Genomic DNA, 18,593 nt, shown 5'->3' with positions numbered 1-18,593 from the left:
ACTTGGAATTTCGCAGCCGGCGGCTTAATCTGGAAGTACATGGTGTCCCTGTTGTTCCTGGCGAGAACCTATTAACGTCACTAGATCAGGTTGCTGACAGGCTTCGTGTTCCTCGGCTGACTGATGCTGACGTTGTATCAGCTCACCGACTGCCAGCGAGGCAAGATAATGTTCCCGGAATTATTATCAGGTTTGCCAGACAACAGATAAGGGACACATGGCTGCAGAAAAAGAGCGCGCTCAAGAACAGTGAACCGAAAGTTTTCATTCAGGAAAATTTAACTCGCTTCCACAGCGAACTTCTTCGAGCTGCGAAAGAGAGGGCAAAAGCAAAAGGCTATGATTTCGTCTGGTATGTAAATGGAAAAATTCTTGCTCGAAAGTCCAGTGGAGCAGCTACCACTGTTATTAGGAGTAAAGACGACCTTGGCAAACTATAACTGATGACAAGTTTATTCTTTTGTGTTCAAAGAAAGCACGATGAATGAGACTGGCTATTATTTGACTAATGATGTTAACCAAGCAGTGTCAAAGTTCTCGACGGCTATTCACAAATGTATTCACCTCAATACTAGGTCAGTGAAAAACAAAATATTGTGCTTAGAAGAATTCTTTGCCGGTTTCTCTTTTCAGTTTTCTGCAATAATGTTAACAGAGACATGGAGCACTTGTGACTATGATGTTTTCAGATTGAAAGACTACACCACATACTACGTAAATAGGCAAAATGTCCGCGGCGGTGGTGTTGCACTATTGCTCAGCAACGATCTAGAAGGTCAATTACTTGAATCATACACTGTAATAACCCGAGACTATGAAATTCTGTCGGTTTGTACGCAAAGCACTGTGTTTTCTGTATGTTACCGGCCTCCGGACGGTAATATTTCGTCATTTCTGGAGTTCTATGACCTGTTTATGGCTTCTGTTGTTGAGCGTCATAATCAGAAAACGTTAATAGCTTGCGGCGATTTTAATATTGACATGAATATTCCCAGTCCGTCTGCTAGAGATTTTAATACATCCATTGCGTCTAATGGTTTTGTTAACCTAATTGATATACCAACGAGAGTCACAAGTGAAAGCCATTCTGTGCTTGATTTAATTATCACTAACTCTATGCAGACGAATGTTATATCGGGCGTTTTATCGTGTCCCATTAGTGATCACCTTCCCGTGTTTGTTTGCATAGAGAAGCCTGGTGCAATGGGGAGCAAATCTACATCTGTCACATACCAAGCAATTACAGAGACATCACTGAAATCCTTTGGGGACCAGCTTGTGAAAATAGATTGGAGCAAGATAGCTGAACTAGATGACGCAGATTTAGCCTATAATACCTTTATTGATACATTTAAACAAATTTATCATGACTGCTTTCCCCCTGTGACCCGCATAAAAAGTCGCAAAACCCGCAAGCCCTGGATAACGTTAGAGCTCCGCAGAGAAATACAAACGAAACAAAAGTTATACAGAAATTTTTTGTGCACTCGTCAGGCTGAGGACCTTGCGGTCTTTAGGAAATACAGGAATAAACTGACTAAAAAACTGCGATCTGCAAGAACTTCCTATCACCTATCACTACTAAACGTCAAGAATGCTCGACATAGTGCACTATGGGCAAGATTAAATACTCTATTACAGCGTAATAGTGCACACACTGCTTTAACCAAACTAAATATTGATGGAAAGGAAGTTTGTGGTTTGGAATTGGCTAATGTATTCAATACGTTTTTAACTAACCTGACTACTAGCGCTGCTCAATCTGATGCTAACAAATACATGCACATTCGAAATGATGAATCAGTATTCCTGCATCCTGTTACGGAAGGTGAAGTAGTGTCAGTAATAAGAAATCTTAACAACACCAGTAGCTGTGATATTGATGACATTCAAATTCGGCCAGTCAAGCATGTAGCTGAAGTTATCGCTCCTATACTTGCTCACATCTTTAACTTCTGTTTAGTAACTGCAGTATTTCCCCAAAAAATGCAATTAGCGAAAGTCGTTGTCCTTTTTAAAAAGGGAGATCGAAATGTTCTTGGTAATTACAGACCAATTTCAATTCTGCCAGTGTTCTCAAAAGCCTTTGAAAGAATGCTTCATCTAAGACTCTCTAATTTCATTCATAAATTTAACCTGCTAACACAATTTCAGTTTGGCTTCTGCAAAGGCAAATCAACTGAGTCTGCATTGCTCGAACAAAAAGAATATATAATAACACAACTAGAAAACAAAGCTATTGTCATTGGTGTGTTTGTGGACTTTTCAAGGGCTTTTGACCTCGTGGACCATAAAATACTGCTTAATAAATTACAGCACTATGGTATCCGAGGGAAAGCACTATCAATATTGAACTCTTATCTATCATTTAGGCAACAAGTGGTATTAATTAATGGTATGCAGTCTGAACCGAAACCTCTCATGTGCGGTGTCCCTCAAGGAAGTACGCTAGGACCTTTACTCTTCAACATTTATATAAATGATATAATAAATATTAACCATGATGCAAAGTTTGTCATCTATGCGGACGATACAAGTCTGTTTTTTGCCGGTAATAACATTTCTGAACTTATTGATCAATGCAACATTGCAATGAAAGCCCTCGAGGATTGGTCCATTGCTAATTCAATGAAAATAAACGAGGGTAAGACTAAGGCTGTCATTTTCAAACCAAAAAATAAACTTATCCCACCGCATGAAGATATTATATTGAATTCACGTCCTGTAGAAATAGTAGAGCAGTTCAAATGCCTAGGGGTTATATTTTCCTCGAATATGTCATGGGATCATCACGTTAATTGCGTCTCAAACAAAATAGCTCAAATCACTGGCGCTATCGGTCGTTTAAAGAACATCCTTCCTACACAAACTAAAATGCTCATTTACAACTCGATCTTTAACTCGCATTTGAATTATTGCCACTTAGTTTGGGGTACCACAACCTTCACTAACCTTGAACGTATTCACCTAATCCAAAAAAGGTATCTCCGACATGTGTACAATACGTCATACCGACATCCAAGTGCAAATTTATTTAGTCATTCTAGAGTGATTAAAGTACATAATCTCTATAAATATCGTCTCAGTGTCATCTTTAAATCGGAAATCAGGAATAATATAACCAATCTCAGGAAATTAGCAGAACTAAAGAAAAAAACGTTAAGCTATCCAACAAGACATGGCGAGGAATGGATAGTACCGACACCTCGACTTAATCTCGGACAAGAACGCCTTCACTATATTCTTCCATCTCTTCTTAATGGTTATACTCTCATTAATTTTGACTTGTTTTCTTGTTCGCGCGAGGACCTTCATACTATGTGTTTAAATAATATGGTTTGAGTTTACTTGTGTGCACGTATTGTTGTTTCGTGTATACTTTAGTGATTACTTAATATACGTATCTGTTTGTTTGTTTTTTGTACAAGTTCCAGTACTGCCTCCCTGCTGAACTTTAGGTTTGTAGACTTGTCAAGCTGCCCTGGTGTAGCTTTTTTCTGCAACCCCTCCATCTGTATTGTAAGATGGGAAATAAATTGAAAATTGAAATCGAAATCTTGTGGTTTTGCAGAAAACTTCATCCGCGTCTACCAAAAGATGCATGTGCATGCTTAAAACGCGTTTTCGCACAAATCCGTGCGCGGGTGCTAAAAAGAGCAGCATCGGCATGCTTAGCACGTCGTTTGGTAGAAATCCACGTGCGCGTTCTGCCAAAAAGCACCATTTGCATGCACATCTTGTGGTTTTGCAGAAAACTTCATCCGCGTCTACCAAAAGATGCATGTGCATGCTTAAAACGCGTTTTCGCACAAATGCGTGCGCGGGTGCTAAAAAGAGCAGCATCGGCATGCTTAGCACGTCGTTTGGTAGAAATCCACGTGCGCGTTCTGCCAAAAGCACCATTTGCATGCACATCTTGTGGTTTTGCAGAAAACTTCATCCGCGTCTACCAAAAGATGCATGTGCATGCTTAAAACGCGTTTTCGCACAAATCCGTGCGCGGGTGCTAAAAAGAGCAGCATCGGCATGCTTAGCACGTCGTTTGGTAGAAATCCGCGTGCGCGTTCTGCCAAAAGCACCATTTGCATGCACATCTTGTGGTTTTGCAGAAAACTTCATCCGCGTCTACCAAAAGATGCATGTGCATGCTTAAAACGCGTTTTCGCACAAATGCGTGCGCGGGTGCTAAAAAGAGCAGCATCGGCATGCTTAGCACGTCGTTTGGTAGAAATCCACGTGCGCGTTCTGCCAAAAGCACCATTTGCATGCACATCTTGTGGTTTTGCAGAAAACTTCATCCGCGTCTACCAAAAGATGCATGTGCATGCTTAAAACGCGTTTTCGCACAAATCCGTGCGCGGGTGCTAAAAAGAGCAGCATCGGCATGCTTAGCACGTCGTTTGGTAGAAATCCACGTGCGCGTTCTGCCAAAAGCACCATTTGCATGCACATCTTGTGGTTTTGCAGAAAACTTCATCCGCGTCTACCAAAAGATGCATGTGCATGCTTAAAACGCGTTTTCGCACAAATCCGTGCGCGGGTGCTAAAAAAAGCAGCATCGGCATGCTTAGCACGTCGTTTGGTAGAAATCCACGTGCGCGTTCTGCCAAAAGCACCATTTGCATGCACATCTTGTGGTTTTGCAGAAAACTTCATCCGCGTCTACCAAAAGATGCATGTGCATGCTTAAAACGCGTTTTCGCACAAATGCGTGCGCGGGTGCTAAAAAGAGCAGCATCGGCATGCTTAGCACGTCGTTTGGTAGAAATCCACGTGCGCGTTCTGCCAAAAGCACCATTTGCATGCACATCTTGTGGTTTTGCAGAAAACTTCATCCGCGTCTACCAAAAGATGCATGTGCATGCTTAAAACGCGTTTTCGCACAAATCCGTGCGCGGGTGCTAAAAAGAGCAGCATCGGCATGCTTAGCACGTCGTTTGGTAGAAATCCACGTGCCCGTTCTGGAAAAAGCACCATTTGCATGCACATCTTGTGGTTTTGCAGAAAACTTCATCCGCGTCTACCAAAAGATGCATGTGCATGCTTAAAACGCGTTTTCGCACAAATCCGTGCGCGGGTGCTAAAAAGAGCAGCATCGGCATGCTTAGCACGTCGTTTGGTAGAAATCCACGTGCGCGTTCTGCCAAAAGCACCATTTGCACGCACATCTTCTGGTTTTGCAGAAAACTTCATCCGCGTCTACCAAAAGATGCATGTGCATGCTTAAAACGCGTTTTCGCACAAATGCGTGCGCGGGTGCTAAAAAGAGCAGCATCGGCATGCTTAGCACGTCGTTTGGTAGAAATCCACGTGCGCGTTCTGCCAAAAGCACCATTTGCATGCACATCTTGTGGTTTTGCAGAAAACTTCATCCGCGTCTACCAAAAGATGCATGTGCATGCTTAAAACGCGTTCTCGCCCAAATCCGTGCGCGGGTGCTAAAAAGAGCAGCATCGGCATGCTTAGCACGTCGTTTGGTAGAAATCCACGTGCGCGTTCTGCCAAAAGCACCATTTGCATGCACATCTTGTGGTTTTGCAGAAAACTTCATCCGCGTCTACCAAAAGATGCATGTGCATGCTTAAAACGCGTTTTCGCACAAATCCGTGCGCGGGTGCTAAAAAGAGCAGCATCGGCATGCTTAGCACGTCGTTTGGTAGAAATCCACGTGCGCGTTCTGCCAAAAGCACCATTTGCATGCACATCTTGTGGTTTTGCAGAAAACTTCATCCGCGTCTACCAAAAGATGCATGTGCATGCTTAAAACGCGTTTTCGCACAAATCCGTGCGCGGGTGCTAAAAAGAGCAGCATCGGCATGCTTAGCACGTCGTTTGGTAGAAATCCACGTGCGCGTTCTGCCAAAAGCACCATTTGCATGCACATCTTGTGGTTTTGCAGAAAACTTCATCCGCGTCTACCAAAAGATGCATGTGCATGCTTAAAACGCGTTTTCGCACAAATCCGTGCGCGGGTGCTAAAAAGAGCAGCATCGGCATGCTTAGCGCGTCGTTTGGTAGAAATCCACGTGCGCGTTCTGGAAAAAGCACCATTTGCATGCACATCTTGTGGTTTTGCAGAAAACTTCATCCGCGTCTACCAAAAGATGCATGTGCATGCTTAAAACGCGTTTTCGCACAAATCCGTGCGCGGGTGCTAAAAAGAGCAGCATCGGCATGCTTAGCACGTCGTTTGGTAGAAATCCACGTGCGCGTTCTGCCAAAAGCACCATTTGCATGCACATCTTCTGGTTTTGCAGAAAACTTCATCCGCGTCTACCAAAAGATGCATGTGCATGCTTAAAACGCGTTTTCGCACAAATGCGTGCGCGGGTGCTAAAAAGAGCAGCATCGGCATGCCTAGCACGTCGTTTGGTAGAAATCCACGTGCGCGTTCTACCAAAAGCACCATTTGCATGCACACCTTTTGGTTTTGCAGAAAACTTCATCCGCATCTACCAAAAGATGCATGTGCATGCTGAAAACGCGTTTTCGCACAAATCCGTGCGCGGGTGCTAAAAAGAGCAGCATCGGCATGCTTAGCACGTCGTTTGGTAGATATCCACGTGCGCGTTCTGCCAAAAGCACCATTTGCATGCACATCTTGTGGTTTTGCAGAAAACTTCATCCGCGTCTACCAAAAGATGCATGTGCATGCTTAAAACGCGTTTTCGCCCAAATCCGTGCGCGGGTGCTAAAAAGAGCAGCATCGGCATGCTTAGCACGTCGTTTGGTAGAAATCCACGTGCGCGTTCTGCCAAAAGCACCATTTGCATGCACATCTTGTGGTTTTGCAGAAAACTTCATCCGCGTCTACCAAAAGATGCATGTGCATGCTTAAAACGCGTTTTCGCACAAATCCGTGCGCGGGTGCTAAAAAGAGCAGCATCGGCATGCTTAGCACGTCGTTTGGTAGAAATCCACGTGCGCGTTCTGCCAAAAGCACCATTTGCATGCACATCTTGTGGTTTTGCAGAAAACTTCATCCGCGTCTACCAAAAGATGCATGTGCATGCTTAAAACGCGTTTTCGCACAAATCCGTGCGCGGGTGCTAAAAAGAGCAGCATCGGCATGCTTAGCACGTCGTTTGGTAGAAATCCACGTGCGCGTTCTGCCAAAAGCACCATTTGCATGCAGATCTTGTGGTTTTGCAGAAAACTTCATCCGCTTCTACCAAAAGATGCATGTGCATGCTTAAAACGCGTTTTCGCACAAATCCGTGCGCGGGTGCTAAAAAGAGCAGCATCGGCATGCTTAGTACGTCGTTTGGTAGAAATCCACGTGCGCGTTCTGCCAAAAGCACCATTTGCATGCACATATTGTGGTTTTGCAGAAAACTTCATCCGCGTCTACCAAAAGATGCATGTGCATGCTTAAAACGCGTTTTCGCACAAATCCGTGCGCGGGTGCTAAAAAGAGCAGCATCGGCATGCTTAGCACGTCGTTCGGTAGAAATCCACGTGCGCATTCTGCCAAAAGCACCATTTGCATGCACATCTTGTGGTTTTGCAGAAAACTTCATCCGCGTCTACCAAAAGATGCATGTGCATGCTTAAAACGCGTTTTCGCACAAATGCGTGCGCGGGTGCTAAAAAGAGCAGCATCGGCATGCCTAGCACGTCGTTTGGTAGAAATCCACGTGCGCGTTCTACCAAAAGCACCATTTGCATGCACACCTTGTGGTTTTGCAGAAAACTTCATCCGCGTCTACCAAAAGATGCATGTGCATGCTTAAAACGCGTTTTCGCACAAATGCGTGCGCGGGTGCTAAAAAGAGCAGCATCGGCATGCTTAGCACGTCGTTTGGTAGAAATCCACGTGCGCGTTCTGCCAAAAGCACCATTTGCATGCACACCTTGTGGTTTTGCAGAAAACTTCATCCGCGTCTACCAAAAGATGCATGTGCATGCTTAAAACGCGTTTTCGCACGAATCCGTGCGCGGGTGCTAAAAAGAGCAGCATCGGCATGCTTAGCACGTCGTTTGGTAGAAATCCACGTGCGCGTTCTGCCAAAAGCACCATTTGCATGCACTTCTTCTGGTTTTGCAGAAAACTTCATCCGCGTCTACCAAAAGATGCATGTGCATGCTTAAAACGCGTTTTCGCACAAATGCGTGCGCGGGTGCTAAAAAGAGCAGCATCGGCATGCTTAGCACGTCGTTTGGTAGAAATCCACGTGCGCGTTCTGCCAAAAGCACCATTTGCATGCACATCTTGTGGTTTTGCAGAAAACTTCATCCGCGTCTACCAAAAGATGCATGTGCATGCTTAAAACGCGTTTTCGCACAAATCCGTGCGCGGGTGCTAAAAAGAGCAGCATCGGCATGCTTAGCACGTCGTTTGGTAGAAATCCACGTGCGCGTTCTGCCAAAAGCACCATTTGCATGCACATCTTGTGGTTTTGCAGAAAACTTCATCCGCGTCTACCAAAAGATGCATGTGCATGCTTAAAACGCGTTTTCGCACAAATGCGTGCGCGGGTGCTAAAAAGAGCAGCATCGCCATGCTTAGCACGTCGTTTGGTAGAAATCCACGTGCGCGTTCTGCCAAAAGCACCATTTGCATGCACATCTTGTGGTTTTGCAGAAAACTTCATCCGCGTCTACCAAAAGATGCATGCGCATCCTTAAAACGCGTTTTCGCACAAATCCGCGCGCGGGTGCTAAAAAGAGCAGCATCGGCATGCTTAGCACGTCGTTTGGTAGAAATCCACGTGCGCGTTCTGGAAAAAGCACCATTTGCATGCACATCTTGTGGTTTTGCAGAAAACTTCATCCGCGTCTACCAAAAGATGCATGTGCATGCTTAAAACGCGTTTTCGCACAAATCCGCGCACGGGTGCTAAAAAGAGCAGCATCGGCATGCTTAGCACGTCGTTTGGTAGAAATCCACGTGCGCGTTCTGCCAAAAGCACCATTTGCATGCACATCTTGTGGTTTTGCAGAAAACTTCATCCGCGTCTACCAAAAGATGCATGTGCATGCTTAAAACGCGTTTTCGCCCAAATCCGTGCGCGGGTGCTAAAAAGAGCAGCATCGGCATGCTTAGCACTTCGTTTGGTAGAAATCCACGTGTGCGTTCTGCCAAAAGCACCATTTGCATGCACATCTTGTGGTTTTGCAGAAAACTTCATCCGCGTCTACCAAATGATGCATGTGCATGCTTAAAACGCGTTTTCGCACAAATCCGTGCGCGGGTGCTAAAAAGAGCAGCATCGGCATGCTTAGCACGTCGTTTGGTAGAAATCCACGTGCGCGTTCTGCCAAAAGCACCATTTGCATGCACATCTTGTGGTTTTGCAGAAAACTTCATCCGCGTCTACCAAAAGATGCATGTGCATGCTTAAAACGCGTTTTCGCACAAATCCGTGCGCGGGTGCTAAAAAGAGCAGCATCGGCATGCTTAGCACGTCGTTTGGTAGAAATCCACGTGCGCGTTCTGCCAAAAGCACCATTTGCACGCACATCTTCTGGTTTTGCAGAAAACTTCATCCGCGTCTACCAAAAGATGCATGTGCATGCTTAAAACGCGTTTTCGCACAAATGCGTGCGCGGGTGCTAAAAAGAGCAGCATCGGCATGCTTAGCACGTCGTTTGGTAGAAATCCACGTGCGCGTTCTGCCAAAAGCACCATTTGCATGCACATCTTGTGGTTTTGCAGAAAACTTCATCCGCGTCTACCAAAAGATGCATGTGCATGCTTAAAACGCGTTCTCGCCCAAATCCGTGCGCGGGTGCTAAAAAGAGCAGCATCGGCATGCTTAGCACGTCGTTTGGTAGAAATCCACGTGCGCGTTCTGCCAAAAGCACCATTTGCATGCACATTTTGTGGTTTTGCAGAAAACTTCATCCGCGTCTACCAAAAGATGCATGTGCATGCTTAAAACGCGTTTTCGCACAAATCCGTGCGCGGGTGCTAAAAAGAGCAGCATCGGCATGCTTAGCACGTCGTTTGGTAGAAATCCACGTGCGCGTTCTGCCAAAAGCACCATTTGCATGCACATCTTGTGGTTTTGCAGAAAACTTCATCCGCGTCTACCAAAAGATGCATGTGCATGCTTAAAACGCGTTTTCGCACAAATCCGTGCGCGGGTGCTAAAAAGAGCAGCATCGGCATGCTTAGCACGTCGTTTGGTAGAAATCCACGTGCGCGTTCTGCCAAAAGCACCATTTGCATGCACATCTTGTGGTTTTGCAGAAAACTTCATCCGCGTCTACCAAAAGATGCATGTGCATGCTTAAAACGCGTTTTCGCACAAATCCGTGCGCGGGTGCTAAAAAGAGCAGCATCGGCATGCTTAGCGCGTCGTTTGGTAGAAATCCACGTGCGCGTTCTGGAAAAAGCACCATTTGCATGCACATCTTGTGGTTTTGCAGAAAACTTCATCCGCGTCTACCAAAAGATGCATGTGCATGCTTAAAACGCGTTTTCGCACAAATCCGTGCGCGGGTGCTAAAAAGAGCAGCATCGGCATGCTTAGCACGTCGTTTGGTAGAAATCCACGTGCGCGTTCTGCCAAAAGCACCATTTGCATGCACATCTTCTGGTTTTGCAGAAAACTTCATCCGCGTCTACCAAAAGATGCATGTGCATGCTTAAAACGCGTTTTCGCACAAATGCGTGCGCGGGTGCTAAAAAGAGCAGCATCGGCATGCCTAGCACGTCGTTTGGTAGAAATCCACGTGCGCGTTCTACCAAAAGCACCATTTGCATGCACACCTTTTGGTTTTGCAGAAAACTTCATCCGCATCTACCAAAAGATGCATGTGCATGCTGAAAACGCGTTTTCGCACAAATCCGTGCGCGGGTGCTAAAAAGAGCAGCATCGGCATGCTTAGCACGTCGTTTGGTAGATATCCACGTGCGCGTTCTGCCAAAAGCACCATTTGCATGCACATCTTGTGGTTTTGCAGAAAACTTCATCCGCGTCTACCAAAAGATGCATGTGCATGCTTAAAACGCGTTTTCGCCCAAATCCGTGCGCGGGTGCTAAAAAGAGCAGCATCGGCATGCTTAGCACGTCGTTTGGTAGAAATCCACGTGCGCGTTCTGCCAAAAGCACCATTTGCATGCACATCTTGTGGTTTTGCAGAAAACTTCATCCGCGTCTACCAAAAGATGCATGTGCATGCTTAAAACGCGTTTTCGCACAAATCCGTGCGCGGGTGCTAAAAAGAGCAGCATCGGCATGCTTAGCACGTCGTTTGGTAGAAATCCACGTGCGCGTTCTGCCAAAAGCACCATTTGCATGCACATCTTGTGGTTTTGCAGAAAACTTCATCCGCGTCTACCAAAAGATGCATGTGCATGCTTAAAACGCGTTTTCGCACAAATCCGTGCGCGGGTGCTAAAAAGAGCAGCATCGGCATGCTTAGCACGTCGTTTGGTAGAAATCCACGTGCGCGTTCTGCCAAAAGCACCATTTGCATGCACATCTTGTGGTTTTGCAGAAAACTTCATCCGCTTCTACCAAAAGATGCATGTGCATGCTTAAAACGCGTTTTCGCACAAATCCGTGCGCGGGTGCTAAAAAGAGCAGCATCGGCATGCTTAGTACGTCGTTTGGTAGAAATCCACGTGCGCGTTCTGCCAAAAGCACCATTTGCATGCACATATTGTGGTTTTGCAGAAAACTTCATCCGCGTCTACCAAAAGATGCATGTGCATGCTTAAAACGCGTTTTCGCACAAATCCGTGCGCGGGTGCTAAAAAGAGCAGCATCGGCATGCTTAGCACGTCGTTCGGTAGAAATCCACGTGCGCATTCTGCCAAAAGCACCATTTGCATGCACATCTTGTGGTTTTGCAGAAAACTTCATCCGCGTCTACCAAAAGATGCATGTGCATGCTTAAAACGCGTTTTCGCACAAATGCGTGCGCGGGTGCTAAAAAGAGCAGCATCGGCATGCCTAGCACGTCGTTTGGTAGAAATCCACGTGCGCGTTCTACCAAAAGCACCATTTGCATGCACACCTTGTGGTTTTGCAGAAAACTTCATCCGCGTCTACCAAAAGATGCATGTGCATGCTTAAAACGCGTTTTCGCACAAATGCGTGCGCGGGTGCTAAAAAGAGCAGCATCGGCATGCTTAGCACGTCGTTTGGTAGAAATCCACGTGCGCGTTCTGCCAAAAGCACCATTTGCATGCACACCTTGTGGTTTTGCAGAAAACTTCATCCGCGTCTACCAAAAGATGCATGTGCATGCTTAAAACGCGTTTTCGCACGAATCCGTGCGCGGGTGCTAAAAAGAGCAGCATCGGCATGCTTAGCACGTCGTTTGGTAGAAATCCACGTGCGCGTTCTGCCAAAAGCACCATTTGCATGCACTTCTTCTGGTTTTGCAGAAAACTTCATCCGCGTCTACCAAAAGATGCATGTGCATGCTTAAAACGCGTTTTCGCACAAATGCGTGCGCGGGTGCTAAAAAGAGCAGCATCGGCATGCTTAGCACGTCGTTTGGTAGAAATCCACGTGCGCGTTCTGCCAAAAGCACCATTTGCATGCACATCTTGTGGTTTTGCAGAAAACTTCATCCGCGTCTACCAAAAGATGCATGTGCATGCTTAAAACGCGTTTTCGCACAAATCCGTGCGCGGGTGCTAAAAAGAGCAGCATCGGCATGCTTAGCACGTCGTTTGGTAGAAATCCACGTGCGCGTTCTGCCAAAAGCACCATTTGCATGCACATCTTGTGGTTTTGCAGAAAACTTCATCCGCGTCTACCAAAAGATGCATGTGCATGCTTAAAACGCGTTTTCGCACAAATGCGTGCGCGGGTGCTAAAAAGAGCAGCATCGCCATGCTTAGCACGTCGTTTGGTAGAAATCCACGTGCGCGTTCTGCCAAAAGCACCATTTGCATGCACATCTTGTGGTTTTGCAGAAAACTTCATCCGCGTCTACCAAAAGATGCATGCGCATCCTTAAAACGCGTTTTCGCACAAATCCGCGCGCGGGTGCTAAAAAGAGCAGCATCGGCATGCTTAGCACGTCGTTTGGTAGAAATCCACGTGCGCGTTCTGGAAAAAGCACCATTTGCATGCACATCTTGTGGTTTTGCAGAAAACTTCATCCGCGTCTACCAAAAGATGCATGTGCATGCTTAAAACGCGTTTTCGCACAAATCCGCGCACGGGTGCTAAAAAGAGCAGCATCGGCATGCTTAGCACGTCGTTTGGTAGAAATCCACGTGCGCGTTCTGCCAAAAGCACCATTTGCATGCACATCTTGTGGTTTTGCAGAAAACTTCATCCGCGTCTACCAAAAGATGCATGTGCATGCTTAAAACGCGTTTTCGCCCAAATCCGTGCGCGGGTGCTAAAAAGAGCAGCATCGGCATGCTTAGCACTTCGTTTGGTAGAAATCCACGTGTGCGTTCTGCCAAAAGCACCATTTGCATGCACATCTTGTGGTTTTGCAGAAAACTTCATCCGCGTCTACCAAAAGATGCATGTGCATGCTTAAAACGCGTTTTCGCACAAATCCGTGCGCGGGTGCTAAAAAGAGCAGCATCGGCATGCTTAGCACGTCGTTTGGTAGAAATCCACGTGCGCGTTCTGCCAAAAGCACCATTTGCATGCACATCTTGTGGTTTTGCAGAAAACTTCATCCGCGTCTACCAAAAGATGCATGTGCATGCTTAAAACGCGTTTTCGCACAAATCCGCGCGCGGGTGCTAAAAAGAGCAGCATCGGCATGCTTAGCACGTCGTTTGGTAGAAATCCACGTGCGCGTTCTGCCAAAAGCACCATTTGCATGCACATCTTGTGGTTTTGCAGAAAACTTCATCCGCGTCTACCAAAAGATGCATGTGCATGCTTAAAACGCGTTTTCGCACAAATGCGTGCGCGGGTGCTAAAAAGAGCAGCATCGGCATGCTTAGCACGTCGTTTGGTAGAAATCCACGTGCGCGTTCTGCCAAAAGCACCATTTGCATGCACATCTTGTGGTTTTGCAGAAAACTTCATCCGCGTCTACCAAAAGATGCATGTGCATGCTTAAAACGCGTTTTCGCACAAATGCGTGCGCGGGTGCTAAAAAGAGCAGCATCGGCATGCTTAGCACATCGTTTGGTAGAAATCCACGTGCGCGTTCTGCCAAAAGCACCATTTGCATGCACATCTTGTGGTTTTGTAGAAAACTTCATCCGCGTCTACCAAAAGATGCATATGCATGCTTAAAACGCGTTTTCGCACAAATCCGTGCGCGGGTGCTAAAAAGAGCAGCATCGGCATGCTTAGCACGTCGTTTGGTAGAAATCCACGTGCGCGTTCTGCCAAAAGCACCATTTGCATGCACATCTTGTGGTTTTGCAGAAAACTTCATCCGCGTCTACCAAAAGATGCATGTGCATGCTTAAAACGCGTTTTCGCACAAATGCGTGCGCGGGTGCTAAAAAGAGCAGCATCGGCATGCTTAGCACGTCGTTTGGTAGAAATCCACGTGCGCGTTCTGCCAAAAGCACCATTTGCATGCACATCTTGTGGTTTTGCAGAAAACTTCATCCGCGTCTACCAAAAGATGCATGTGCATGCTTAAAACGCGTTTTCGCACAAATCCGTGCGCGGGTGCTAAAAAGAGCAGCATCGGCATGCTTAGCACGTCGTTTGGTAGAAATCCACGTGCGCGTTCTGCCAAAAGCACCATTTGCATGCACATCTTGTGGTTTTGCAGAAAACTTCATCCGCGTCTACCAAAAGATGCATGTGCATGCTTAAAACGCGTTTTCGCACAAATCCGTGCGCGGGTGCTAAAAAGAGCAGCATCGGCATGCTTAGCACGTCGTTTGGTAGAAATCCACGTGCGCGTTCTGCCAAAAGCACCATTTGCATGCACATCTTGTGGTTTTGCAGAAAACTTCATCCGCGTCTACCAAAAGATGCATGTGCATGCTTAAAACGACCCCTTAACCGTTTTGGACGAGCTGTGCTCGTCCTTGCCAGGCCGTCCCCAAACCGTTTTGGACGAGTGTAGCTCGTCCGCGCTGAATACGTTCTTCCCTCCAGCGTTTCGGACGAGCGGCGCACGTTTGTGGCGTAGCTTGCATTTTTACTCGACAGATGGCAGCACTGACCGCTTAATTTCTTTTTCTTCAACCGCGTAAACTTTTTTTTTCGTAGGGCAACCTTGGTTTTAAAATGGCATCCAGTGGAGGCGACACGTGTATTGCTGGCCCGTCTTCTCGGAAACGGCGCTTTTCTTCGTCGTCATCTTCGTCAGACGATGGTGATTCAGACACTGATGTGTACATTGTTTCAGGGAGCGAGGATGACAGTGATGATGTTGTACTCAGCAGCTCTTCTGATGAAGAAGATGATTGCTCGGAAGCGAACTATGCGAGCGCGCGTCAGTGGATGAAGATCGACGTCACGAACATTCCTACACGACCTCCTCGGTTTCCTTTTCTGGCAGTTCCCGGTAAGACGTTCACTATAAGCTCGCCTGGTGACTTGCTTGAATATATTCAGCGTTTCCTCGATGATGAACTCATTTCAATGGTGGTCGAAGAAACTAACCGCAATGCTGCTGAGAAGGTGAAGGGCTGCGGTCCGTGTGAGCATAGCCGCGTCAAAAAATGGGTGCCGGTGACTGAGGAGGAGATGTGGGTGTTTCTTGGTCTCTTGCTGTTGCAAGGAATTGTGCAGAAGCCACGACAGGATTGGTATTGGTCCAGGAACAAGCTCTTATTCACACCTATTTTCGGAGAGGTGATGAGTGGCAACCGGTTTCAGCTCCTGATGCGGATGCTGCACTTTGCTGATAATTCCAGTATCAGCGACCTTAGCAGTCACCCGCAGCCGAAGCTGCACAAGATATGGCCGTTTCTGGTTCGGTTGTTGAAGAACTATCGCTCAGCCTACGTACCGGAGCGAGACATATCCATTGATGAAAGCCTTATGCTCTACAAAGGAAGGCTTGGCTGGGTACAGTACATTCCCCTCAAGAGAGCCAGATTTGGCCTGAAATTTTTCATGCTTTGTGAGGCGTCATCGGGGTACGTGTGGGATGTTATCATCTACACAGGAAAAGGCACCAACCTCGGCACACCAGCAAATGTCGACCCTACGTCTCCAATGGGAACGAAAGTGGTGATGAAGCTTCTGGAGCCCTTGCTAGGCAAAGGCTACTGCCTGACCGTAGATAATTTTTATACGTCACCAGAGCTCGTCGACCTCCTCCTCCTGAACCGCACAGATGTCTATGGCACAGTCAGAGCAAATAGAAAAGACATGCCTCCCGAATTCCGCACACAGAAGCTGAAAAAGGGAGAGATCCAAGCTTACCAGCGCGGTAAGTGTGTCGCCCTCCAATGGCGCGACAAAAAAGTAGTGACTGTCCTGAGCACTGTGCACAGCGCAAACATGGAGACGTTCAAAGACTCGAAAGGGAGGGACGTGACAAAGCCAAGCATCGTGCGGGACTACAACCACACAATGGGCGGTGTCGACAAGTCAGACCAGATGCTGGCGAACTACCCTGTCCCCAGAAAACGGCAGAAAATATATTACAAGAAGATTTTTCGCCACTTGCTTGATGAGTTGACATTTAACTCCTTTGTTTTGTATCAAAAGGAAGGAGGGAAGATGAACCACCTCGACTTCCGCCTCGCCCTTATTGAAGCAATCTTCAATAGGTACCTCGACCCCGCGCGAAAGATAAAGCGTGGCCGGCCTTCTGGCGTACTTGATCCCATACGACTTCAAGAGAGGCACTTTCCAGCTTACATCCCTCCAACCGAAAACAAGGCAACTCCAACCAGGAAATGCTTCATTTGCTGCAAAAAGCAAGGAGACAAAGGCCGGAAAATTAGGAAGGAAACACGATTTTGGTGCAAGAGCTGCAACAAACCGCTATGCGTGATCCCTTGTTTTGAGATTTACCACACCGTCCCAATGCTTCCTCGGTGAAGCAATCAACTTTTTGTCACCACAACTCAGTGAAAGAGTTCAGAAATCGGTGGCTGTGGTCATTCTTTAATTTTTATTGTTCATTACCAGCAGAAAGTTCCTTTTCTTTTTTCTGAGAAACAATAAACTTGAATATGCTACTTTGACTTCGTGTTTGCTTTAAATATTTTTTTAAGATCGAATACATGCTTTTTATTGCAATAATAATCGAAATCAGGAATAAAAAAAATAAGCAGTTTTGTGGAGAAATTCGTTGATATAAAAAAACGGTGAAGGGGTTAAAACGCGTTTTCGCACAAATGCGTGCGCGGGTGCTAAAAAGAGCAGCATCGGCATGCTTAGCACGTCGTTTGGTAGAAATCCACGTGCGCGTTCTGCCAAAAGCACCATTTGCATGCACATCTTGTGGTTTTGCAGAAAACTTCATCCGCGTCTACCAAAAGATGCATGTGCATGCTTAAAACGCGTTTTCGCACAAATGCGTGCGCGGGTGCTAAAAAGAGCAGCATCGGCATGCTTAGCACGTCGTTTGGTAGAAATCCACGTGCGCGTTCTGCCAAAAGCACCATTTGCATGCACATCTTGTGGTTTTGTAGAAAACTTCATCCGCGTCTACCAAAAGATGCATATGCATGCTTAAAACGCGTTTTCGCACAAATCCGTGCGCGGGTGCTAAAAAGAGCAGCATCGGCATGCTTAGCACGTCGTTTGGTAGAAATCCACGTGCGCGTTCTGCCAAAAGCACCATTTGCATGCACATCTTGTGGTTTTGCAGAAAACTTCATCCGCGTCTACCAAAAGATGCATGTGCATGCTTAAAACGCGTTTTCGCACAAATGCGTGCGCGGGTGCTAAAAAGAGCAGCATCGGCATGCTTAGCACGTCGTTTGGTAGAAATCCACGTGGGCGTTCTGCCAAAAGCACCATTTGCATGCACATCTTGTGGTTTTGCAGAAAACTTCATCCGCGTCTACCAAAAGATGCATGTGCATGCTTAAAACGCGTTTTCGCACAAATCCGTGCGCGGGTGCTAAAAAGAGCAGCATCGGCATGCTTAGCACGTCGTTTGGTAGAAATCCACGTGCGCGTTCTGCCAAAAGCACCATTTGCATGCACATCTTGTGGTTTTGCAGAAAACTTCATCCGCGTCTACCAAAAGATGCATGTGCATGCTTAAAACGCGTTTTCGCACAAATCCGTGCGCGGGTGCTAAAAAGAGCAGCATCGGCATGCTTAGCACGTCGTTTGGTAGAAATTCACGTGCGCGTCGTGCCAAAAGCACCATTTGCATGCACATCTTGTGGTTTTGCAGAAAACTTCATCCGCGTCTACCAAAAGATGCATGTGCATGCTTAAAACGCGTTTTCGCACAAATGCGTGCGCGGGTGCTAAAAAGAGCAGCATCGGCATGCTTAGCACGTCGTTTGGTAGAAATCCACGTGCGCGTTCTGCCAAAAGCACCATTTGCATGCACATCTTGTGGTTTTGCAGAAAACTTCATCCGCGTCTACCAAAAGATGCATGTGCATGCTTAAAACGCGTTTTCGCACAAATCCGTGCGCGGGTGCTAAAAAAGCAGCATCGGCATGCTTAGCACGTCGTTTGGTAGAAATCCACGTGCGCGTTCTGCCAAAAGCACCATTTGCATGCTCATCTTGTGGTTTTGCAGAAAACTTCATCCGCGTCTAC

General features: G+C 46.6%; 1 protein-coding gene across 1 annotated transcript; it reads left to right on the top strand.

Moving 5' to 3' along the window:
* The first annotated feature begins 14,904 nt into the window (after window positions 1–14,904).
* Window positions 14,905–17,050, top strand: LOC140214457 (piggyBac transposable element-derived protein 4-like). Its single transcript, XM_072285816.1, has one exon. It carries the CDS (start codon window positions 15,135–15,137, stop codon window positions 16,902–16,904), a length of 1,770 nt encoding a protein of 589 aa, XP_072141917.1. The 5' UTR covers window positions 14,905–15,134; the 3' UTR covers window positions 16,905–17,050.
* Window positions 17,051–18,593: the final 1,543 nt, after the last annotated feature.

The sequence above is a fragment of the Dermacentor andersoni genome, unplaced genomic scaffold, assembly GCF_023375885.2.
Source record: "Dermacentor andersoni unplaced genomic scaffold, qqDerAnde1_hic_scaffold ctg00000047.1, whole genome shotgun sequence".
Lineage (NCBI taxonomy): Eukaryota > Metazoa > Arthropoda > Arachnida > Ixodida > Ixodidae > Dermacentor > Dermacentor andersoni.
Note: the sequence above shows the minus strand (reverse complement) of the source record. Positions and strands in the feature narration are given on the sequence as shown.